The sequence below is a fragment of the Lacerta agilis genome, chromosome 6 (assembly GCF_009819535.1).
Source record: "Lacerta agilis isolate rLacAgi1 chromosome 6, rLacAgi1.pri, whole genome shotgun sequence".
NCBI classification, from domain to species: Eukaryota; Metazoa; Chordata; class Lepidosauria; order Squamata; family Lacertidae; genus Lacerta; species Lacerta agilis.
This window is the reverse complement of record NC_046317.1, coordinates 33,705,269-33,731,839: the sequence shown is the minus strand read 5'-3', so window position 1 is coordinate 33,731,839 and position 26,571 is coordinate 33,705,269. Positions and strand designations below refer to the sequence as shown.

General features: G+C 39.9%; 1 protein-coding gene across 2 annotated transcripts in view; it reads left to right on the top strand.

Moving 5' to 3' along the window:
* The window catches only part of MIER1 (MIER1 transcriptional regulator), a 39,926-nt gene continuing 13,355 nt past the window's right edge, over positions 1-26,571 (top strand). The window contains exons 1-6 of one of the 2 annotated variants that reach the window (XM_033151857.1): positions 1-249; positions 9,540-9,564; positions 11,727-11,872; positions 17,664-17,819; positions 23,212-23,332; positions 24,748-24,812. In XM_033151857.1, the coding sequence (XP_033007748.1) occupies positions 241-249; positions 9,540-9,564; positions 11,727-11,872; positions 17,664-17,819; positions 23,212-23,332; positions 24,748-24,812 (522 nt within the window). In that variant the 5' untranslated portion in view covers positions 1-240. Of the gene's footprint in view, positions 250-9,539; positions 9,565-11,726; positions 11,873-17,663; positions 17,820-23,211; positions 23,333-24,747; positions 24,813-26,571 lie in introns of those variants that run through there. The other variant, XM_033151856.1, reaches the window with a different exon arrangement.

The following is a 26,571-nucleotide window of genomic DNA, read 5'->3' as shown; positions in this document are numbered from 1 at the left end:
CAGTGGCGCGGGCGCGCCCACCTCGTTTGCGCGGTGACGTTGGCTCCTCTTCCTCCCCCTGGTGGCTCCCCGCTTCCTCCTTTCCACCACTACTGCCTCACAGAGACCGTGACCCGTCGCCTCCTCCTCCTCTCCTGCTGCTGCTGCTGCTGCCCTTCCGTGCCGTTTCCTCCTCTCTTCGCCGCGGCGGCGATGTGACTCCCCTCTCCTGGCTCGGCCCGCCCCAGCTGCGCGGCGAACATGGCGGAGGTGAGCGAGAGCCGCGGGCGGCGGCGGCGGCGGCGGCGAGGGGGATGGAAAGGGAGAGAAGGAGGGCGGCGGGTAGAAACGGGGAGGAGGAGGAGGCCAGAGGGGAGAGTCTAGTCGGGGCCCGGCCGGGAACTTGTTGCGCGGCCGCTGCCTGCCCGCCTCTGTGCTTTCGTTTCCCACAAGTTAAGTTCCAGGGGCGGGAAAGGAGGGAGGTCCCGAGACGGGCCTGGCGTGCTGGGCGGGGAACTTGCCGCCTCCCCACCCGGCCCACCGAGGTCCGTGAGGGAGCACCGGCCCTTCTGGAACTTGGGAGGATGGCTGGGTGCGGGGATAGTTGGGAGTGAGGACCGGTGGGAGAGGAAATGTTGTTGTCTTTCTTGAGGGTGGGGGAAGAAGAGGGTCGTTTACTATTATAGGGGTAGTGAGAGAGAAGCAGCTTTTCCTGTTTGGGGCCGTCAGGATTCGCCCCCCCCCCCAAATTACGACCTCCCTTGATTTCTACAGAAGGGGAGTGAGCAGAAGGGATGTTCTTGGGGAATCAAGAAAGCTTTGTTTATCTTTAGGAAGACCTATTATGTTTAATTCCGCCGGCGCCCCCCCCCCAACCCCACCTCCAAATATTTTCATGGTAGGAGATTTCAGTCATGTCTCTTCGGAAAGAGAGTTGCCCTTTCCCCCTTTTAAAGGGAGAGGCACTCTGCACTTTGGCTAGCATTGTTCTGACACATTAAGTTGTAAAAAAAAAAAACTAAATTGGGCTGCAATATGATGTATTATCATCATCCATAGCACTCTTGCATTCACAGTCCTCTCTGTCTGAACAGCTCAAAGTGGTATTTTAGCTCAAGCTCCCTCACTGCAACACTGTGTGGCTAAGAGATGAAATTTCCCCCAAAACCTCTGAATGCAATATCCCATGGGCTCCCACAACTAATAATAATAATAAATGTTTGGGGAGTGTGTTTGCTTCAAGCAGTAGTATATGGTGCTGAAATCTGATGACCTTTTGGTTAATAAAAGTTTGAAGTTCTTTGAATCCATGGCAAACTAAAGCAAGCTTGTAAATAACAGTTCACCTAGGCCTAGCTTAGGGGTTTATCCAGGAAGTGATGCAATTTATATTATGTCCCCACCAAGCACCTAAAAAAGTGAAGCTCCCTGTTGAGGCAGTGGCATAATTCTTATGATCTCTTCTCCACCCCACTCCCTTCTAGCTTTCTAATAGGGAAGAATCTTGTAAATTGGAGAGTTATCACTGTTGGCCTTTGCATGGTTTCCCTGAGACACATGTATCTGTAGATATGCAATGGAGTTAAAAGGGACACATCTGCTACTCCACCCCACATACTGTATTGCATTGCTTCTTAGGCCCTGGTCTCCTTTAGTAAATATCACTTCTTGGTGACAGGCTTTATTATTATTATTATTATTATTATTATTATTTAAATATCTTTATTAAATTTTATAATAGAAAAAACAACAATAAAATCAAACATAAACACAACAATACAACCACATTTTTGTTGTTCAGTCGTGTCCGACTCTTTGTGACCCCATGGACCAGAGCATGCCAGGCACGCCTATCCTTCACTGCCTCTCGCAGTTTGGCCAAACTCACATACAAAAACAACATACCTACAATACAAACAAAAAAATCTTATTATTATCCTTAACATCTATCCTTAACATTGTACGTTGACTTCCTCCTATCTCCTCTTCCTGCGTTCTTTGTCTATCATCTTTAGTAATTTCTAAAAATCTTATAAAAAACCTTATTTACTCTTAAAATACCTATCTATTAATCTTAACTATTATCTTAACTCATATTTCATCTATCGTTAACACTTAACCAAACTCTACATCTACAGTCTAACTTGTCTTCCAAATTATATCTAATTATCAATCATACAGTGATTTTTTTAAATGCAATTTATTTTTCTTCCATTCTTCTTCCACTGCGTTGTCCCTCTGGTCACGAGGTTTCCCGGTCATCTCTGCGAGCTCCATATAGTCCATCATTTTCATCTGCCATTCTTCAATCGTTGGAATTACTTCTGTTTTCCAGTTTTTGGCTATCAAAATTCTAGGTGCTGTTGTGGCATACATAAATAAAGTTCTGTCACATTTTGGAATTTCTTGGCCTAGGATGCCCAGTAAAAAGGCTTCTGGTTTCTTTTTAAATGTGTTTTTCAACACCATCTTTCATTATAAATCTTTTCCCAGAAGTCTTTTACCTTTGGGCACGTCCACCACATATGGAAAAAAGTTCCTTTTGCTTCTTTACATTTCCAGCACTTATTATTTTGACCATGATAAATTTTTGCCAATTTAACAGGTGTCATGTACCATCTATACATCATCTTCATTATATTTTCCCTAAGCAGATTACAAATTTTATACCAGTTTTCCACAGTTTTCCCCAGTCCTCCAACATGATGTTGTGCCTTGGTGACAGGCTTTATAACATTTTCCAATTGAATTTATTTGTGGTATTGGGTACTTTGCTGTTAGAGTGGTTTATGAATGATTTTTTAAAACAAAGCAACAAAAGCAGTTACAGTATAACAATGAATAAGAATGAAGCAATATCTTAGTAGTTGTGTACAACATGGGCTGGGGGGGGGGTTTCTACCTAGTGCCAAAAAGGCCATAAGATTTGATGCTAAATAAGGCAAGTTTCTTTTGGAAAAGCATGTCAGACCTGGGGCACCACTTCTGAAAAGGCTACAAACAGGTATATGTGAATACATGGACTAATCAAAACTACTGTAAGCTACTAACTTGGATGTACTTATTTGTAAGACTGCTTTTAATGAAGCAACTTTTACTTTATTTGAATATCAAAATCAGGAAGGTCAACTTATAACCCTTTCTAGATCACTTGGTCATTTTTTGTTGTAGAGATGGTGCTTCTTTCCTAGTTTTGATTGTGGGAAGGTGTTACATTTCAATATGTATTGTGCCCTATCAAAATTAACACTTTGTATGGAAACCTCTTCTTGCCGTAACTATATCTACACTTTTAAATGTGTTTTCATAGGCCAGATTTCCATTTCATTTATTGTAATAAGAAGAGGCGTGAGGAGTTACAGTTCTTTCACTTTCTGTAGCCATTATGTCACAACCCAAGCTTGTATGTTCATTGTAGGCTCTATATTTATGAAGAGGAAATGTAGATACTAAGTTTCATTAGTCACTTGAAAATATGAGAGTAAGTGCTAAATTCAAGTGGAAAACTTCCAGCACACTTGAGTGTGAGAGTTAAAGGTTCCAAAATTGGCTGGGACACATTTGCATCATTTTGGTATTGTCAGTACACTGTTGCCATATGCATTGGCATTATATTGCTGCTTTAGTAACATGAGGAATTGCCATTTCAGAGTAATATATAAGGTTATCGAAGTTCATGGTGGCATGTGCTTTTGTCTATACTTTGTGGACAGTTGTGTTCATTGAAAATGAGATTTTGAGGGATACATTGTGATCTGAGGAGAGTTCATGTAAACCCTGCACATTTTAAGACAAAATCCTTTTGCTGGCATATTTGCCTCCAGTCGCCATTGCTTTAAGACATTTTTGGGGATTTTTGTTGCACCTCATCCTCTGTGTGGTAAGAAACAAGCTAATGTAGGAATACAAAATAATTTACAAAGGTTAGTGATTTTGGATATAAGCACAGTAATGCACTTTGGAAATCAGCATTTTGTTGTATTGCTCTAGTCATGAATAGTGAGTTCTGCAACAAAATGTTCCAGTGTATCATTGCAGTTTAGCAGAAATGATAGAGGCCATCCTTCAGAAGTTCAGAATATTCCACTACTCCAGTACTTCCCATTCCTGTTTCTTTTCTAGTCAAGAGTCAGTCACAATGCTCAGTTCTCACAGGAGTACTGTACTTTGTTTTGGGGCATTTGTCCCCTTTTATTTATTTATTCTTAAATTTGTACTTCTGCAGACCTTGGGATTCCCCTGAATGTACCTTTTTGTCTCTCAGTGACCCCATTTTGTCTTTAATCCTGCTCATTCACCTCCTGAGTTTGCTATTAGAGTGAGTGATTGCACTTGCCGGTGGAAAGCTGTTTCTGAAACAATTTATAGCAGTAGTATGTTCTGGGTCATACTAGCATACTTACAGGTGTAGTGGACCAACTTGATGTGGCCTGGGCTTTGCCACAGGTGAGAGAAATATGTCATCATGGTTAAACTGTACCCTTTCCCTCCTCAAACTGTTCATGAATTTCAGTTACATTTTTACTGTATTCTTCCTCATTGTTTTTTTTTTGACATTTGTTAATATATTTTGAGAGGTAATATAAAGATAAAATGTTTGAAGTGCATTTTTTTGGTATAGTTAGCATTTGAAAACTTGCACATGGCTTCTGTTCAGTAGAAGGGAAGTTAAAAGACTGAATTTAGTGGAAAGCATATTAGTGTGGGGGCAGCTTTGTTTGTAGGACATAACTGATGGCAGTGCTCAGAAATCCCAAGTAGTCACCATGTAATTATATCCTTAGAAACAACATAATTTAGGATATGTGTGCTTGATCTTAACCCCTCCCCCTCCCCAGTCATGTGGACTATAAATAATTTGCAAATGAAAAGAGTACTTTTTGCCATTGTAAAAGTACTGGCTAGAAAGTTTGGATTTGAGAATTGGCAGTTCCGGACTCAAATACCCATTCAGCTGTGAAGCTTTCTGGGTGGTTTTGGTCAAGATGCATTTCCCAAGGCTAACATACTGGCTAAAACACTGCTCAAGAGTTCTTTCAAGGAAGGACAGGATACAAATGCAGCAAGGAAATAAACAAAAATCCCCATGTCAAGAAAGTCTACACGTAGTCGTAGATCATTATTTCCTCATTCAATGGATAATGCAAAATATCCCAAGTATGCATAGTTTTTTTGCAAATTTATCTTTTTGGGGGGAGGGAATTAAAAATCATCACAACTTGAGTTAAATTGTAACCAGCAACAATATAAATATGCATCTAGGCCAGATGTCACATAATTTACTTTGGGCAGAAATAAATACGTAAAGGATTTAGCTTTTTTGTTAACTTTATACTTAATTTTGTTAACTTTATACTTTTAAGAGTTCTCTTACGCAAATGTCTTTCATGATAAATACTGACTAGGAAATAACTGACGGTACAACTCTCTGCCTTTGGATTAGCTCCAGACTAAATTAATTGAAATTAGGTCCTGTTAAAATCAACTGGATTTGTTAAGGAGCAATGCTGACTCCCCACTTGAACCAGTGAGGCTTCACAGAATGGTGAGGCTACCATTGCATCCACAAACCTGCTGTGCTTGGAGAATCTCACCAATGGCACTTCTGCACACGTACGCATGTTGGTTGGAAGGGGGAGCTCTGTGCCAATGGCTTGGTATATTTCCACAAACTGTGGTTAACTAGAGGCCAGTGGTTATAAGATAATTATTTTTGTAAAAAAATACTTCAAAATCAATTTATTATTATTTTTGAACAGGTTTGCGGTCTCTTTGACCCTGAAATAACTCACACATTCGTGAGAATAGTTAGCATTGTACCCTCTTATGTTACAATGTCATCTGATATATTTTAAAAATTAAGTTTTATTGATTATTTAATAAAAACAAAATACAATTTAAACTATTGTTAATTTATTTCATAACCACAAAAACATCCTCCTTATTTTTAAAACATAACAAGTACATGGTTAACCCATTCTACAAAACCAGTATGATACATGTGTTAATTGTGGTTTGCGCCCTATGGCTTATTGAACCTACCGGGAATAAAATGACAAAAATTCACTTTGAATGGTCAATGACCCTTTTCTGTCGCACTTAATACCATTTTATACCTTATTTTGAAAGAGACCACAATTAGCTTTATTTTGATACCAAAATAAGCCCAATCGGTTGAAAAATAAGCGAAACAGGTTTTTTTTTCTAAACTGACGCAGAAATTGCATTAGCCTAAATTGTGCAAAAATTGAAATTTTCAAAAAATTCTCCTGCGACCAAAAAATCTTTAAAAATTAATTCGAGCTTATCTCATAGGTATCTATACAGAATTTTTTTTGAAGAAAATCTGAGTCGTGAGAGCACATGACACCAGGTGATTTGGCGTGGAATGACCCTAAAATTAACATGTCGCTGATACTTAAGTTTCTATTTTGACCTGTGACTTGTGTTTAGAATGTGTGGTGGTAATGTTAACAAATCTAGTAAATTGAAATAATCAATTCCCTGCTAAAATATGGATAAAGTACTTGACTAAAATAATTCAGACTGCTTCTTTCTTTTCTGCGTCATGTAGCTTCAGAGCTGAAAATGCCTCATTGTGACCTGCACTTGTAGGTGAGGCATAGCAAGGATGAGGAACTTGGTGCCTCCGCATATTGTTGGACTACAGCTCCATAATCCCAAACCATTAGGCCTTGCTGCCTGGGGCTCATATAAGTCCCCAACAACATCAGGAGGGCCAGATGTTCTCCACCACTGATATGTAGAAATCTCTGGTTAGTAGAGATGTATATAAGACAGGTCTTGGGTAGCTTACATGTGAGGTGGATGTGTGTCTCCAATGCAGGAGAGCTATAACTGGGATCTTATTTTAAAAAAATTTAAATTAGAAGCACACACAGCTGCCTTCCAATTGCTAGGGAAAGGGCTCATTGTTTCCCTGTGCCTTCTTCTAATCCAAATCCCATTACCAGCTACTATTTGTTTTACCAGGAAAGCAAGCAGCCACAATATGGCAATCTCTGTTTCTCCCATGGGAAAATAGCAGCTTTGGGGCATTTAAAGAATAAAACCCCTTTCCTCCACGCCACAGCCCCTATTAAGTTGCCTTCCCCATAACTGTTTATTTTAACATTACAGGAGATAGTGATTAAAGATCTCCAGCATCTTGTCTAACTTTTCACTTTCGAATGAGGCATTCAGTGCCAAACAGTGATCAAAATTAGCCAGGCGCATGTTGTGCTTGGCTGTCAGCCACTTGCGACCAAGTGAAGATGCCTGGGTGCCAGAATGGTGCCTGACATCACCACCTGAAGGTGCATGGCTGGGAATCATTGGCTCTTAACAGTTTTCACACACTAATACCACATCCTGTAGAATTCTATCAGTTATATTTTATCTGCACAATCAGAATTAATTTCAGGAACCAAAATGCTTTTTCTGTACAGCCTGAGCAGGAGCGGTGAACAACATAGTTAATTGTTGTAGCTTGTTGTACCCCACACCCCTACCCTGCTCAAAGTTATGAAGAATATTCTTTTATTATGAATGGTCCGTCTCACCATTAACAAAAAGAGGTAGGTATAGGCCAATATATACGTAGACTTTTATATGTGGACTTTCATCAAGTCAGCTGGATAAAAGTGACTTTTCTTAAATTCTCACAGTTCTTAACCTAGCTCAAGGTTGTCATCTAAACTAGCTAGATGTTTAACTGAAAATCACAGTCAGTCCATTGTTTGAAAAATACCGGTAAGAGTTTAGAGCCATCTTGCCCCCAAATGGCATCTAGACATTCCATTTTGGTGACTGTAACCTTGGTTTAAGGAATTATTTGACGCCAAGCAGCCTTGCCCCCCATGCAAGGCTGAGAGCATTTATGCTCTCTCCCTTAATTATTGGGCTCTGGGAATCTAGGAGGCTCTCTCAAGATCTTGTGGGGCTCTCTGAGATGTCACAAGAGACTCTCAGAACCCGGTAAGCAAGGCTAAAAGCTCTTTCCACACTGAGAAACAGCTTTATAGCTCTATGCCTTGCATGCATTTCATTTGTGTGATTTCAGCTAGCTGGCCAGCAAACACATAAACCTCAGAGTTGTGCAAGTTAATGATGTGAAAGTTGCAAGTTGACTGTATGTTTGTTGTTATTATGTATATTTTTGGTGGAATTTGGTGCTTTCGTCTTCCGTTTATTTCATCTATGCAAGCATTGCAGCTTTCCAGAAAAAAACAATCCCTGGTCTCCTCCCCTTGTGTGTTGTTTTGATCCCCTCCAGAGCCAGTTGGGGTGTGTTGAACGGGGGGTGGGGGCTGTTGTGCAAACAGAAGGTCTTGCGCAGGTGAATCCTAGTCTTTTTGTTTTTATGTTATATTGCAACTTTGGGCTCCTTTGGGAACAAGGGTGATCCAGAAAGACAACTAGCAATAAAATAAAATGATTGTTGTGCTGGTAGAGACACAAATGACACTGTTAAGTGTTTGAAGTGTTGTCTGTAACGTTTGAAAAGCTAATTTTTTTTAAAAGGAGGGGAGGTCAGTGTTAGAAATTCAGCTAATCAGCTAATCAGCAAATGGCACCTTAAACCTAGGTTACAGTCACCACAATGGAATGTCCCCCCCCCATATTGTTGTTGTTGTTTATTTTCATTTCTATGCCACTTTATATTTTAAAGAAAAAAATCTCAAAACTGTTTACAACATATTAAACATCAAATCCAGAATAAAACAAATTCAAGCTGCAAGGAAAATATTTCATAACCTTCTCTGAATGACATTTTGCTTTCCCCAGTCACCAACCTGGCACCCACACATCTCCACATGGTTGCAATTGGACCTGCACCAGTCGCAAAACATTCCTGGCATCTGGCTAATTTCTTTCACTGGGTTGGAGATCCATTTGAACACATAGTGTACTGATATTATTTGTCATGTGTCTTGCATGTTAAGCGGCTTACTTTTAAGCAATTTCCAATAATAGCTAGGAATGGAAAAAGCTGTGTTGCATTGAGCTGAACATTGCTAAAACACAACCTTGTTTTACTGGACTACCATGATGTAACAACATGTAGTGAGGCATCCATTACTCACATTATGAATGTGAACGCCCTCACATGGCTGTGGCTTTTTGCACGTATGTGTGTTCTGCTTTATCAAACTTTCAAAACTAGAAAGTAGAAATGGCTTTTGTTAAAAGTTTTCACGTGAAATTTTGACAGATTTTTGTATTTAATTGCTTATACCAAGTAAGAATGCAGCTTAGAGATAACTTCCTGTGATGCACATATTTTCAGTTCTTACTGTTTTTATGTTTTAACAAAGGGTAAATGTTATGGACTTTTGTTGCATAGTGTCAGTCTTGTGGTATACCGGTAGTGTGTTTTCTGTCAGATTTTTATTTATTCAAAATGTAAATACTTCTAGGCTGTTACATGATTGATCAAAATGTTGCAGTGAAAGTCAGAAATATTCTGGTTTACGCTTAATATTTCACAATGCATTGCAAAATATTTGGCAATTGTTCACTGATAACATTTTTCTTTTTTTCTTTCCTTTTTTTGATAGCCTTCTGTTGAGTCTGCAAGCCCAGGTAAAGTTTTATTCTGATATTTACAAAGCTTGGATAGAAAAGTGAGCCCTTTATAACCGGCGAGACTTGGATATATTTTATTGTATGCACAGTAACTGCTGGAATTAACTATGTTCTATTCTACAAGACAATCTGTCTTGAGGGGATATTCCTACATCTTAATTTTCATCCTCTGCTAAGCAAAACATGGGTGAGCCATGTTGCTCTTACACAGTTGCCATTAACATGCCTTTGAATTTGCACTAGTGCAAAAAACAACAGCCCACCTATGGTGAAGATGGTTCAGTGCTTATCTGACATACTTCAGAATCCCATGCATGAATTTGTTAAGGGGAGAAAAGTTTCCACTTTGTAATGGCTAAAGTCATGTTCTATTGCTGGCTGAAATTAGCAACTTGCAGTCTTATACTGGTACAGAACCCTTTTGGGCATAGTACCATCTATGATTGGGCCAGACGTTATCCTTGTTTACAGCTAATTCTGTCCATGTTAACAAATCATTGTATTTGTAAGTCTGTAAGCTTCCACTATTCAGCATAAGGTTGCCAGAATGAAAGTCCCTTCTTGCACAGCTAGTGCAGTATTGTTAAAAATGAAGTAGAGGCAAGTCATCATGTTTAACTGTGCTTGTCTGTAGCATTCCCAGTTCTGGGGTTTCCCCCTGTGCTGATCTGCTAGTCCTTTTTCTGTGGAACTGAATAACCAGGAATCCACACTGGGTTAGACTTAGTACATTGTATATGTTTGGCATGGTGAATCAGGGTGCTGGGCACTTCCCAAAAACCTGTATGTGGAACAGATAAAATAGTATGAAATCTTTTCTCACCATAGTCCAAAATATAAAATTTTGTGCTACTTTTCAGTCATGTGCTTAAATACAATTTTAGTTGCCCTGTGTTCTGCACCATCCACTAGGTATTGGCAAGTGCAAAGTTGTATGATTCATGCTTTAGAGTAGGAGGGGGAATTTTTTTTGGCCTGGGAGGCCAGACCTTTATTTTTGCCCACCCCCACAAGTCAACTTTGGCAGGTGGGTGGGATCACCCACCTCACTACAGTGGTACCTCTGGTTAAGTACTTAATTCGTTCTGGAGGTCTGTTCTTAACCTGAAACTGTTCTTAACCTGAAGCACCACTAATGGGACCTCCCGCTGCCGCTGCACCGCCAAAGCATGATTTCTGTTCTTATCCTGAAGCGTTATTTCTGGGTTAGCAGAGTATGTAACCTGAAGTCTATGTAACCTGAAGCGTATGTAACCCGAGGTACCACTGTATCTGATGTCATAATGAAATCAGGTGATGAACTCTGCCAAAGTTGGTCTATGGAGATGGTGTGTAATAGTTCAGAGGGCTTGTTCTGCCCTGGGTGCAAGGCTTCCCAAATGTCCAGCAACCACTTATTGTTAGGAAGCACTGAGCACACAGTTCAGAATGCATTTTGCACAGTGCTTCCCAGGTGTCTAGTAATCAGGCGTTTAATTATTATAATAAAATTATTGAGCATTTGGGGAGTGCTCTGTGATTAGGATTTCCCAGGCAAAGAACTTGCAAAGGATTTTGCACAGCACTTCCAAAGTGCCAGACAGCCAGCTGGTTAGTATTGATTATGGGAAAAGCTTTTTGTTCAGTGACATAACAATTGTACCATTTTGCAGTGCAATAAATTCTTAAAGCCAAATATTTGCACTGCCCATCACAAAAATATGAACATTTGATCTTTCTGCCTTCTACTCTCAAGCTAAAAATCCAGCAGGAAGCCAACATACTGAGGTCATAGTTTTCTATACATGCACTGCTTTATAGCTTGACTCTGGTGATGAATTAAAAACCTACCTATATCTTGCTTTGTAACACTGGGTAAAATTATAAGCTGCAGTCTTTTACCTAGGGGTAAGTTCTATTTAACTCCCTAGGAATTACTTCTTAATTGTGTATAGGCTTGTACTTATTAGTACCATTGTTCATGCTTTATGATTTTTGAATCTGTAGCCTTCAAATAGCACAATTTATTTATTGGTTGACTAATTATTTAGAGATTTGGCTTTTGCAGAAAAGTTTCACTGCTATATTAATCTTGGTTTTAAAATAATTTGCATGTGGTAATAATGATTTTAACACTTAAGTCTACAATGTGATCAACTGTGAGGTTAATCAAATTGTAGGAGGGTCTGCAACATCAGATGACCATGAATTTGACCCAACGGCTGACATGCTGGTTCATGACTTTGATGATGAAAGAACTTTAGAAGAGGAAGAAATGATGGAAGGTGAAACAAACTTCAGTTCTGAAATAGAAGATCTTACAAGGGTAAATGCTAGAAAATATTTTTGAACAAAACACAATTTTGTTTGGGATGTAGAGTTGTCTTGGAAATGGTTTGACATTCTATTACCTGGGAAAAGATGCATTTCTTAGTTAACAGCAGAATGGGGTTGTGTTAAATGGGCTTTGGGTGAAATGCATAGGGGTAGGTGTGGGGAACCTGTGGCTCTTCAGTTGTTGGACTTCAACCTCAGCCAGTGTAACCAATGGGAGTTGTAGTCCAGCAATGTCTAGTTAGCCTCATGTTCCCTATCCTTGGCACAAGGTGTTTTCAGGGTAGTTCCACCATATTCTGTCTACACCAGTGGTACCCCATTAGCAAAGTATTGCAGATCTGTTTTTCAAAAGCCAATCCATGGATCCCCTACTATTGAAAATTTTCACATCTCTATGGTAGTTTTTGTTATGTGAACGGTGCATGGACTCCCTGGGATCCATTGACTATCACTGATCTACATTATATGACCACTTCTCCACATCATGGGTACTCTGTCCTGATTTAGCATTTTACTTTTATCCTCTGTTTATTTTGTTATAGGGGTGTCATGTGAGGAACTCATGCTTGACTAAATGAAGACTCCCCAAGTGCCTGAGAAACTGTGTAATGGTACTTAAAAGTGCCAGTACAAATAGGGGAAACAAGCAACTAAGCAAACATTGCTTAACACCTTTTACATCTTCGGTTGCCCCAGTTCAGTTGCCCTAGAATCAGTTCAGTATGATCCAGAGTCATGATTTCAAATAAGAGATGTACAAAGTAGAGGTTTTTATAGTGTATATATCAAGTACAGAGTTCATAAGGCTGTTCATATGTTTTAAAGTATGTCTAATCTAAGCCAATTGATTGATTTACTTTTCTTAAATTTATTTTTATTGCATTTTTAAAGTTTTCATCATTATGTAGCTTATTTAATTCTGAAATTAATAATAATTTTGGACCAAGGGGTTTGGGGACATAGATTTTGGACTTGTTGGAAGCTATTTTGTGTGCGCAGCTAGTTTGACTGCCAAATCTTTGACATAAAGGTGTGCTTTGGGGAAAGATATAGTATTTCAGTAAGAGGATTCTGAAGGGTGGAAATACCTTTAATCAGTTAACTTGTTAATGAGTTCCTAGGATGAGTTGTAAAGCCCAAGGAATGGTACGGAAGCCTGGTTTGGGGAAAGAGAGTGAACAGGTTAGCAATGTAATGAAAACATTAAAGGTTTTGCTGTCAGTAAGCATACTGGTCATATCTACACATCATACTTAATGCAGTGCGCATGAGTTTGCCATGTCATCTAGGGTTACCATATTCTGACGGGCAAAAACCCGAACACATTTGGGACACCCCCACCACCATCCCGCATCTCCTCCGCTCGCCCCTTCCCTGCAGCTGACCCCTTTTTTGCCCACCTGCTCCCTTTCTCCCTTCTCTTACCTTTGCTGTCTTTGGCCTCTTGCTCAGGAGATGCTGCTTCTCCAGATGATGGGAGGCTAAGTGGCCCCGAGAAGGCAGTGCCAAGCCTGGCAGCCACCAGAAACACCACAAGGCCGAGTGCAAGCCTAACACAGATAATACTACTACTAATAATAATAATAATAATGGTCATAATAAAACCCCCAAAACCCAGGCACTTCATGTAAAATGCAAAAATCCACCCGGATGGGCATGCTGGCTCCCCAAAAGAGGACATGTCCAGGAAAACCTGGACGTATGGCAACACTAATTGATTAGTTTAACAGCTTTATTGCCCATTATTTTAAATTAATCCTTGTTACGCTGCATTTGTACCTGATGGGAAGCCATAAACTATGGCTTACCATGCATGAGTGAATCGTGTCTGCTTTGTGCACTCACACAGAGGGAAAACAAATTAAGATCCCTGGCTTGGTGTTAAATCTAAACAGGATGGTAGTTTGTTTGACTCCAACAAACCATAGTTAGTAAGCCAAGGTTGATTCTTGACTTCTGGTTATAGTTTGGAGTGCAACAAACCATTATTCCCTGTTGGGAGATAATACTCAGGCTGTGATCGTTGTTTGTTTTCTCCCAGTGCAAGCAAGGAGGAGTGAAGCAAGTACAATTCACTTATGTGTGTGGTAAGTCATGATTTATGACTTACCGTGAAGTACAAATGCCGCCTTAGTGCAAAACATAGTACCCACAGACAACATGACAAACCACAGTTAACAAAAATGGAAGGCAAAAGCTTCCAAACAACCCCCAACTGCAGGGCGGAGGAGATTGGAGGGCAGAGCATCCAAACCTGAGACTCACCATGGCGTCTTCTATCAACCATGAACATGGCCAAGAAATCAGATTTCTTATTCTGTAATATTTGTTATAAGTGGTAGTTGCAAAATGTGTATCTCTTCAAAGTGCTGCAGTTTTTGGCAGGGAATATTATACTACTAATCAGGTGTCAGTTTTCATAGAAAAGAACAGTGAAGGTCAGAAGCATTGAATTTTAGTGAAAGACTAGTACGAGCAAGGTTGTGTGCCAAAAATACTGCATACACTCAGCTATGTTAAGAAGCTTATTTCATATTAAGAATAGCATTGGAAAAATATTTTGGTCAACCAACTACAGTTAAGTTGCATATGATTAGATAACAATATGATTTGCGTATTTTATTGGACATAGATGAAAAGTCTATGGTGCAGTTGTTAACCTTCTTAGGTGATACTCTGAAAGCCTAATCCACAAGGTGTGAAAAACCTTAAACTGCTACGTTTATAAATCCTCATAATACCAACCTAAGAAATTATGAGCATTGAAAAAACACAATGAAGTTGGTTTCTGGACACATCACAAGTCAATGGTGGTAGCTCCTTGCTGCCCTCCACAGGCAGCAAGGAACTTTAGGCAGGGAAAAGCCAGCCTTTATGAGGCAAATATCCTGGCATTGTTCCCCAGTGGGGTTTGGGGAGCTCACTGCATCCTGCTGTGCCGCTCAAGCTCGTGTCTACCAACTTGAAAGGCAGAGCGGGTGCAACCTGGGTGTGTGTCTGTCTCTGGCATGATTTATGGTTGGTTCCTCCAAAATTCAGACAATTGGCATTAATCAAGAGGTGCTCCTGGACTGACATGCCAGTCGACTGCAATCAGCTGCCCAAAGGACTGGACTTGACTCTTTGAAGGTTTCTTTGACGTTTTATTTGAAGCTTGAGAATCCTTACAACAGCCAGCAAAGGAAGGGGGTGGACAAGTTACTTTGTGCTTTCTTATGGTTTTCAAATGGTCTCCTTTTTCCTGACCTCCTATGGCAGGCATCCCCAACCTTTAGCCCTCCAGATGTTTTGGACTACAATTCCCATCATCCCTGACCACTGGTCCTATTAGCTAGGGATCATGCGAGTTGTAGGCTAAAACACCTGGAGGGCTGCAGTTTGGGGATGCCTGTCCTATGCCTAATGAAAAGGACATGTGTAGCCGTTGCTATGCTATTCTGTTTGTTACTTCGGAAAAGAGGGGGGAGGCTTTTGTCTATGCTCAACAAGGAATTTTACAAGGTTTTACTATGCCCTTACCCCTCGACCGAGGCTGAATGGGCTTTATTTAAAATTATTCTTGGACTGTTGTTGGAGAAATGCAGTGGGAGAAAAAATAATGAACTGCTGCCGAACAGATGTGGTAAAGAGGCTGAATTGAAGGAAAAATAGTGCTTTTAACTGTGTGCCGAGGAAGAACTCCAGAGTGGAATTTTAATGGCAGAGTTTAGTTATGCACTTTGTGAGTTATTTATGACTGCAGCTCGTACACTAGTCTGTAAACAGTGGAAGGGATGGAATGTAACTTTGTACCATCCAGATAAACACTGCAAAGAACTGAACAATGGAAGATAGTGATTATCTTCGTACCTAAGCCTCTCCTGGTATGTCCCATGTAGGACCTTAAGGTCCTCAAATAATAATCTTTTGGAGGTCCCGAGCAACAAAGATGCTAGGTTGGCCTCAACTATGGCCAGGGCTTTCTCAATATTGGCCCCGACTTGGTGGAACAGTCTATCACAAGAGACCAGGGCACTGTGGGATTTGGCATCTTTCCGCAGGGCCTGCAAGACGGAGCTGTTCCACCTGGCCTTTGGGTTGGTTTCTGTTTGATACTTATGCTTCATTCTTTTATTGGTGGGCTATTTGAAAATGAGACTGCAGTTTTAATTTTGAATTTTGAATTTGTATTTTAATCTGTATTTTAAATTGATTGTTTTTATGTTTCTGCTGTGACTTTAATTAGTGTTAGCCGCCCTGAGCCCAGTTTTTGGCTGGGAAGGGCGGGGCATAAATATATTATTATTATTATTATTATTATTATTATTATTATTATTATTATTATTATTATTAACTCACCCAGCACACCAGGTCTGGAACAACAATATATAGGAAGGACTACACACGTGAAATTGATCATTTATTTATAAGATGTAATGGAGGTGCTGTTTGTAAGGTGAAAAAAGCAACAAGCTGGAAGAATGGTTTAATGGCAAATGAAGGATGTCAGCTGGACTTAAATAAGAAATGATGCGGCTATGCAAGGAAATGATGATGACCATAAATTTGGAACAGGAGCAGGAAACCTGATTTTAAGAAATTGTATTAAATTAATTTGGTTTGATTTGTAATAATTTGGAAAATTAATAAAAATAATTTGGGGGGGAGGAAAAACACAATGAAGTTTTCTTCATGTTGTTTCTTGTTTCTTTTTCTCATGTTTTCTGTAACATTTTCAGTTTATCTCTGCAGTCATAAGTTATAAATTTCAACATGCTGGCAGGAGTGATTAGATATAAGTCCTAATGGGTTGAGAACTTTGATCCAAATGTGTCACTCCAAACCATTCTTAACTGGTAGCTCAGTTCCTCCCCAGGCCACCTCTTCTTCCCCACCCCATCACACCTCTATTGACCCAAATGCACACTCTCCTTGAGTGTTTTTGCCTGGCTAGAATGTGTCCCTGAATTCTGATAATCTTGCTTCCTTAGATGGAGGATAGAGAGGGGTGTGAGAGCGTGTGTGTAGAAACTAACCTAATTATAAAGATAATTTGTACATTCATTGTTACCATTCTTGCCTCTGGATCCACCAAGCACTAGAAGGGAATGTAGCCCTTGGACTAAAAATATTTCTCTATTTTTTGGTATAAATCCATTGTTGACCTGCAAAAATATTTCTCTGGGGAAAATTTTTTCCAACCAGAGCAATGGGATCATCGTGTCAAAGGCAATAAATCTTATTTTTCCGCCAATGTCCTTGCCACACACACACACCATAGCCGTTGAAGATTATACCGGTATATTATTGTCATTTCATTCTATAGAAACCCTCTCCACTCTATAGTTTCTCTTTCATGTATGTGTTGTAATCTGTGCCTACTATAAAAAAACTTTGCTGTTAATTACTAAGATGGATATCACCCTGCTCCAGTTGTCATGCCCCTTGTCCTCATCATTACCATTGTCAAGTCCAACAGAAGGGATAGTGATCAATATCTGTGCTACGGTATTTTCTCTCTACATGTGCAGAGCAGGAAACATTATAGAGGGAATTATTTTGCTTTTCTTGTGCCTGGGGGTGTAGATTGCCATGGTATCATTTTATCAAACTGCACCAGTGCCTCATCCTGTCTTTGCTCTGCCTTGAAAAGAGCAGGATAGAGTTGAGTCAGAGGACAATACATGCAGGCTGACACCTGCTCTCCAGTTGTAGCCACTGTTGACTAGACAGCCTATGGATTACAGCATTGGTATAAAATTCATGGAATTATTATAATTTCCTGTTTTAATTCTTTTTAGGAAGGTGATATGCCAATTCATGAGCTTCTTAGCCGTTACGGCTATGATGGTACTGTGCCACTACCAGAAGAGGAAGAAGAGGAGGAGGAGGAGGAGGAGGAGGAGGGTGAGGGTGAAGATAATGATAACAACAGTGGGTGCAGTGGAGAAAATAAAGTGAGTTAGACTTACTAATTTGAAAACTTGGTCTGTGCTATTGTGTGCTTCCTATCGTGTGCTTTTGGCAAGCTAGCATATACATTCCTTAAAGCTGATATTATTTAGTGAAGCTGCTGTAAAGTATTTAAACTTGGACTGTGCTTTTGGTTGCTAGTTTCGTGTGTGTGTGTGTGTGCGTGCGTGTGTTTGTTTGTGTGTGTTGCATAGGTTGATAAAGGCCAATAGGGAAAGCTGGAACTGACTGCTGCTATAGGACTGTATTGAGGCATAGCTGTGATTGTTGTGTGTACATGAGTGCATACTCTCTCTTTTGCCCTTTGAATTTATTTATTTCATAACATTTATATAATCCTTGATTATAGAAAAAACCTTAAGAGCTTCTGCCTTTAACTAAGGACACAAAATGTACTTGCTTTCAAAGATTTACTTGGGGTGGAATGGACATTGGAGTCATTGAATCATAGAATTGTAGAGTTGGATGGGACCCTGAGGATCATCTAGTCCAACCCCCTGCAATGCAGGAATCTCAATTAAATCCCTAAGCTCCATTTACCTGGGAATAACATCTGAACAATGAAGAACCTATGTTTGTTTACATTTAAATGACTATGTTACCTGGGTGCATCTTTCTCCAAATCTCCTTAGTTCAGTCAGTAGTCTGAACTTCAGACTAGCCTTGGTTTCTGGGGAAAGTGAATGAGGAAGGATGTAAGATCAATATCTATTCCTAGTAAGCTCAATATCTACTCTTGGTTTCATTTTAGAGTATGATCTGAGGGTCAAGAAATGGGTGAACAGTCCCAGAAAGATCTGAGTGTAGTGTAGTGCTGGGGAAACTATCCTGTGGGCCCCATTAGACTGGCCTGGTCTAAGAAGTTGGCCTACGAGGCCATTTTGAGCAAACTTACTTTCTTTCTCAAGCCTGACATCATATATGACATTTGGTGCAGAAATGTTGGCTTTTCTTCATTAAATTTCTTTCTTGCCTAAGGAGCCCAGGGTGGCAAACAATAAAGTGACAATACAATAGAACTAGAAAAAACCCACAAAACCATATTTAAAACACTTTAAAGCATTAAGAAAATCTAAAACAAGTTCAAGCTATGGCTAAAAGAAAGAAGAACTCAAACATGTAAAAAAGTCAGCACTTTTTGAATTTAGCCGTCTTTTCTGCCTTCTTGCACAGTGATAGAAAAAGGTGCAAAATTCCAAAAGTGTTGACTTATTTTTGATGCAGAGAAAGAATCAGGAACACACTTACAGTTTCAGACTAGTGATTCAAAGGAACATTTTTCTTTTGCATCTTGGTTTGACCTCAAGCTGGAATTCAAAGGAAAAATCTTTCAGTCATCCTGTCAGGGATGATGGAGTTTGTAGTCCAGCAACATATTGTCTACCCTGCATTAAACTATTGATATAAACATTATGGATAGCACTAAAGCAAGTTTATATTATGAAAACGAAAAGGAGCAGTTTATATATTTATTTATTCAGAAATTTATTTGCCACCCATTATAACAATGTCATCTGGGTAGTTCATGCACAAACACATCTCTCATTCCCATTGGCAGTAGCATTTACTGTTCAATTCAAACATGCAGTTAGGTGGCAAATTCCATGACTTATTTCCATATTAACCTTTTTTTAAAAAAAAAAAAATCGGTACAACATACTACAGGTTAGGATAGTGCAGAGAATCATGCAGAAAGTCTACCCAAGAAAGAACACTTGGTTACTGAACATTGCGTAATATTTCGCCATCAGAGTTTTGTCTACTAAAGCATATTGTCTTTTCCCTTTTGCTCCATTACCTGTGATGGACAGTGCTTTATTGCTTTGGTGATGCTGTGGAATAAAGAATCTTAAGTTTTCTTTTGAACATTTTGCCCCCACATTTTTCACTGTAAATAATGCAAGTAAGGCATTGCTGGTGTAAAGAGATACTCTCGGAAAATTTCTTCCTGGGACTCTGCTTCAGTCTTTTCTTTGAGTGTCTCCTGAGGTTCATATTCCAGTCTTGGCAATTTCATCTGAATGTTTTGTGTTTTGTCAGGAATTGCAGAAGCTTTGACAAATTGTATAACTATAACTAGATACTCTAGGATAATTGTCTCAGGGGAAGTGGAGTACTAAGTAGATCTTGTGCTTCTGACTAGGTGGTAAATGGCAATTTGTCTCAGACTTTAAGAAACCTGAATCTAAACAAATCATAAGCTTTCTCAATTTTTCAATACAAACTTGCAAAATACTGTAGGTACAAAACAGCTCACATCATTGTTCATCTGTATGTGTTTCAGGACAGCTTGAGTGATTGGTGAAAAGCTATAGGGAAAGACTATAAGACAAGTTATAAGTATTAACTGATCTTCCATTGTTCTGTTGTTGTCATGTGTTGTGTTCCTCTGTGGCAGTGAAACATCTGGTATATAACTCTTAATAATTTAAGCTGAAAGAAATTGACTTAATTAGTAATTGAGGGCAATGGAATGATTAGTGCTATGGTTGGAGCACAGGTGGCAGAAGTTTTAGAAAGTATCCAGCCTAACACAAAGCCCATGTTGCAGTGTAAGTGGTGGCAGGAAAAAACAACAACCTACTTTTCTTCCACCATTGCATCTGCAAAATTGCCAGGCAGAAGAACTGTCCCAGGTGGAGAGAGATGGGAATTGCTATGAGCACTTCTTGTTTAGATTTGTTACATGCCCTGCACTGTCAGGTTACAGTAATACAAAATACAACATTAAAACTGCTTAAAACAAATTGCAATCAAAATTAGCATGGGTCCTAGTAATGGATACTTTTCAGTTTTTCCTGCTGACCTGGCAGGCAGCTTGACTAGTTGAGGTTTACCACTTACCACATGCTCATTGCTTTCCCATTTGGGGGGATGGGGACAAGGGCTGCGGAAGGAAAGGGGAGTAAGAGAAAATTGCCTCCCAGTGCCCCTTCATGGAAGCCTCCACTGAATCAAAGAGCTTCTATGAATGGTTGCAATTGGAAAAAAAACCAATGGCTAATTCCCCCCCCCCCCAAGACAGTTAAATTGACCTTTTAATCTACTCCTTCATGATACCTGATGGGTGCTTTTTTATGTTTTATTACAAATACTGTATATGTGTGTTTTAAGTTCTATTTTCTCTCTCTGATTATTTGTGGAGGGTTATTGAGTTCTTGTTTTTATTTTGATTATGTATTTTGTGTTTTTATATTGTGATTTTATCCTGTGAACTGCCCTGAGACCTGTGAGTATAGGGCGGTATAGAAATTATAATAATAATAATAATAATAATAATAATAATAATAATAATAATAATAATAATAATAATTTATGGTACTCTGGGTATGTTATTCTGTATGGGTCTTAGAGGTGACTAAAACCTCTAAGAGATGGCATAGTTCCTGTACTTATGGAGAAGTCTCTTACAAGTCAACTTGATCTGTGTCAAAACTGGATTATTTGGGCAAGCTTTCAAGTATGTGCTAGCTTCTCATCTAGACATTCCATGATTTAGTATCTGGATCTGTTCCATGCTGGTTTCTGGTCTGATTTTGGAATTGAAATTCCCTTGGCCATTCTGGTGGATGACCTGCACTGGAGATGGGCAGAAGGAGTGAAACCGTATTACTTCTCTCGGACCTCTCAACAACCTTTGATACCATCAACCATGGTATCCTTCTGAGTCTCCTGAAGTTGATCATAGGCTGAAATAGTGTGATGCATCTGCAATACATGAATACAGTTTTAGACTGAACCAAGTCAGAGATTTCCAAAAAATTGCAAGGCAGAGGAACTAATGGTTACAATTTTGTTGTACAATAGTCAGAGCTCATTTAGACTTCTGTTTCTAGCTCTGGGCACCACAGTAAGAAAAAATGATACATTAGAATGTGATTGAGGATGGCAGCATGTAGGAAAGGTTTAAGGAACTGGGGTATGTTTATTCTCCTGAAGAGAAGCCCAAGGAGGGATATGATAGCCCTCTTCAAATTTTTGAAAGTCTGTCATGAGCTAGTGGGTAAAATAAAACGTTTTCTGCTTCTCCAGAGGACAAGATTAGAGCTAATGTGTTTAAGTTACAGGAAGGTAGGTTCTTATGAACATTATGAGAAACTTCTTGACAAGTCAACAAAAGAACCAGTTACACAAATCAGAGGTGGTAAACATGAGACCCTCTCACCACCTTTGACCATTGGCTATGCTGGGTTGAGCTGATGAGAGTTATAGCAGACCTCCCCAAACTTGGCCCTCCAGATGTTTTGGGACTACAATTCCCATCATCCCTGACCATTGGTCCTGTTAACTAGGGATGGAGGGAGTTGTAGTCCCAAAACATCTGGAGGGCTGAGTTTGGGGTGCCTGAGTTATAGTTTAGCATCTGGAGAGTCATACAGTAGTCATCCTGACATAGGGGATGGTACTTCTTTCCTTATAGGAGGTCTTCAAGCAGAGACTAGCTAGCCATTTGTTAAGGATGCTGTAAATCTGGATGCCCTAGGTCAAACAAGAGATTGGACTAGATCAGTTTTTGCCAACATGCTGGCTGTGGAGGGCACTAGGTTGGTGAAAGGCACTAGGTTGGTGAAGTCTGGGCTAAATGGAACCTCTCAAACTAATTCTGTAACGTGATGATATTATATTACATTATTTCAGTGGTTTTGCTTTTTCCTAGATAGATTGTCTCAAAGTGGTGATTTGCCAGCTACAATCTTTTAATGAACAGTACAGACCCAGCCTCAGTTATCCATCCCTAGTTACTTCCAGGTTATACTACTGCAGTGCTCTCTCTGTGGGTTTTCCTTTAAAGAAAGTCTGGAAAACCTCAATTAGTCAAAAATGCAGTGGCCAGATTGCTAGCCAGGAATGAAAGATAGGAGCATATTCCTTACTTCCCATCCCTAAATTTGCATTCACAATTGCCAAAAGCAGATTTCAGCTTGCAAGTTTCCCATTTAAAATAACAACAGTTTTAAGCATTGGTTCTAGCCTTTAATGACCTGGGACCAGGTTGCCTCAGGAACTGTATTCCTGAAGAAGTTTGCCAGATATTAAGATTAGCATCAGAAGCCCTTTTTTTGGTCCTGGGTGGGTATGTGACAGGGCTTTTTTGGTCAGTGGTACTGTGGAATGCCCTCTTTGTGCAGATCTGCTGTGCCTCTTTTAGTTTTTAAAAACACATTAAACTTCTTTTTTCAGTGTGCTGCTTATGTATGATTTTAGTCTGTTAATCTGCTTCATTTTTCTTTTCCACTTTATTTTTAAGACATCACTTCTTACTGTTATGGGTTATGATGCACTGTTTGTCAATTATACCATTTTTATTTTGTATGTTAACTTGTGTAAGTAGAGCAGAAATGATAATAGCTGCTATCTTGTTTTGTTGTTTGTAAGGAGGAGGTCATAAAGGATTCATCTGGTCAAGAGGATGAGACGCAGTCCTCCAACGATGATCCGGTGCCCTCTGCTGTACAGGAGATAATTCGCCCACGGCGGTGTAAATACTTTGATGCAAGTATGTCTTTTAAAGTATTAAGCATTATCGTCTAAACCTGTTTTCAGACATTTTTAACAGCTCTTGTAATTTGATCCCATATAAGTGTTTGAGAATTCTTATACAAAAAACTGGGTGAGATAAGCCTTTTCCTTACTTCCCATATCTTAAATGCTCTCACAAGTGCCAAAAGCAAGTTTCTGCTTGCATAATAAGGTGTAATTTTGTTTGTGTTCTTCCTTTTTAAAAACGAAGTATATAGGCACATTTTAATTATTTTGTATGTATGGAGCTCTTTGGCAAATATTGGAATTATTAGGAGAAAATGTGGTTTGTGTGGGGAGGGGCTGTAGTGATGGTTGGTAAGCTGTGGAAAACTCATCCTATTTAGATCATTCCTAGACCTTGTAAGATGCATTCTGTGGGTGTTAATCTTTTGCTGGCACTTAGTGGGGATAGGAACGTTATGAAATGATGAAACGATCGGAGATTTTGGGCCAAGTCATAAATCTGTAATATACATGTTGGCTCCATACATATAAGGAAATAGCTAGAAATGTAAACATTTATTTGGCAAATCTGGTGAGAGGCAAATGCCTTTTCTAGTTCCTTTCATATGTCTGGAAGGACTTCAGCATGCGTGTTGGGACTTCTAGAAATATTTTTCCCCACACTACCATCAGTTTCTCCCTGCCCCCCAGCCCCCAGTAGTGTTAGAAGCACTTAGATCAGTGGTTCTTGTTCATCAGACTTGGATACATAGAGGATTCAGAACATGCAGTTGTTTGATTTACAGAAAATGAGGTGCTTTCCTGAAGGTTGAGGTGCCCCTAGCTTCCACTGGAGAACAGGGTAAGGAAAGGGAAGCTTTTGTGATGCTCCTCTGACCCAAGCCCTCTTGTGCAAGTGGCATTCCTTGCACAAAGTTTCTGGTGAATCTGCCCAATATTTCTTTAGTGGCCTCACTAGAATTAAAACATACTGTTGACAGCAATCAGAACTGTGTTCTTTTATAGTAATTGCCACTAGCTGTTTGGCTGCTAGCAAAAATGGTTTCAGCAACATGGGATGTAATTTTTTTTAAAAAAAACCTTTTAAAGTCTTATTTCAAACTTGAAAAGTCATGCTTTCTTTGACTTTGCATATGCAGCTGTTCTTTGGTGAATACATTGCCATGGTGTTCACAGATATTTAAAAAACTATATAGGAGTGTTCAATTTTTTACAAATTTTTAATCTGCTTGCTTCTTACAGTTCTTTGTATTACTCAGTAAGGAGATCTCTGCCACAAGTCATCACATAGAGTTGGTTGTGACATCATGTCTCAATGCCCAATTAACTTTGAGAAAAGTGTCTCTAGGATATACTGTATTTGAAGGAATGCGACTCAGAGTAGCTATTAACATTTAAGCAAAAGTTGTTGGTTTTCATATATAGACAGTGAAATAGAAGAGGAATCTGAAGAAGACGAAGATTATATTCCTTCAGAAGACTGGAAAAAGGTAATACTATATCAGCATATGTGGCTACTATATAAATAAAGTAATATTTTTCAAGAAGGTATTCTAGAATATTGTGAATGTCCTTTGGGTGCAGTCATCAGAGGGTTTGGAGGGATTTTCAGCTCCAGCTGGTGTACCAACTAAGGCCATTTCTGGAATGAGACAGCCTTACCACAGTTCTGCATGTTCTCGCCACCTCCTGTTCCGACTACTGTAATGCAGTATGAATACAGCAGAATGCAGCTGTAGGAATCTTTACAGGCACTTATGTGCAATGTTATGTAAAACCTATTCTATGAGATCCGAACTTCTTCGTATTTGTTACCAGGGCCAATTCAGTGTGCTTAAACTAATATATAAAGCCCTTAACGTCTTGTGGGTACACATTTGTTGAACTACCTCTCCCCATGTTAGCCCACACTCCTGAATTTGGCAGAAAACCCTGCTGGTGGTCCAACTAGCAGCTGCGGTTCACTGAGTGGAGACGTGGCGCAAGGCCTTACCTTTAGTGGTGCCACAGTTGCGAGTCAATGACCTGCCACCCACGTGGAGTAAATAAAACATGAACACACATGATTTTAGGTTAATGGGCAAAATAAGGCCACTACTTTATTGGTTACAGCATGTGAGTGGTATTGGCTTAGGCATTGGACAAGAACATAACACTTGACTCCACCCCATCCGGTGGGGAGTCACTTTAGGGTTAACAACCAGTGGGAGGAGCATGTTGATGCAAATACAACTGGAAGCTTCCCCTGACGTCACCAGGGGTGGTGCCATGGCCCTAGCCACTAGCAGGGCATCGGACAGGATCCACGACTGCCGGACAACACATATTACATCACATATTGAATATTCCAATGCCTAACTGCCACCTGAGCCCAAAGAGGCTTGCCGCTAATACCCTCACAGCTGCAACCAATCCCTAATGGTTTTGGTGATGTCTGCCAACCATACATCATTTCCTTCATTGGCAAGATGAACACCATCATTGCGAAACAGAGCCACCTCGCTGAACCGGATGTCAGGGTGCTCAATCACATGGCCATCCAAATAACGCAGTTTGCATGCAACCACACAATTTACGAGTTTCCTGGATTTGCCAATAGCCACAGGGTTGACACTGTCACGCCAAACTCTCCTTTTTAGCAGGGCGGACCAGCCGGCCCTATTGGCCAGCAGAGGGGCTTGGCGCAGCAGCGAAGAGGGGCTGGCACAGGGGGCTGAACACGCCCCCCTGCAAGCGCAGCAAACGGCTCCCGCTTGCAACTCCTCCCCTCTGCAAGGAGCACAGGTCTTATTGAACTCCTCCTTTTCTTAGCCATTGCTCTAATGGGTGCCCACTGCATGTGAAGGGCACTTGTTCACATGAGCAATTGAGCATGTGAAGGGCATGCCTGATTCTTAGTCTCAATTAGTGCTGTTGAATTGATTATTTTTGGTTATTTGCTGTTATTTTTATTGATGCCATTTGATTTTCTAGATGGAAACTGCCTTGGGGTTGTTTATGACTTTTAAGTAGTATATAAGAAAACAAAATCAATTGTGCTGTGAAACATGTTTTTGCTGGCAACATCTGCACTTTTGTGTCACTTTAAAAAATGGAAACAATACTTCTCCACATCTTTTTGTCATCTTTATCCAATCTGGCTCTCAAAGCCACACACTGAACAATTTTGACTAAGAATAATTGACTGTTCAGAAGGGAACATGGCTGTCACTTCATAGCTTGTCCCCAGGTTAAATGGATGGTGCTACC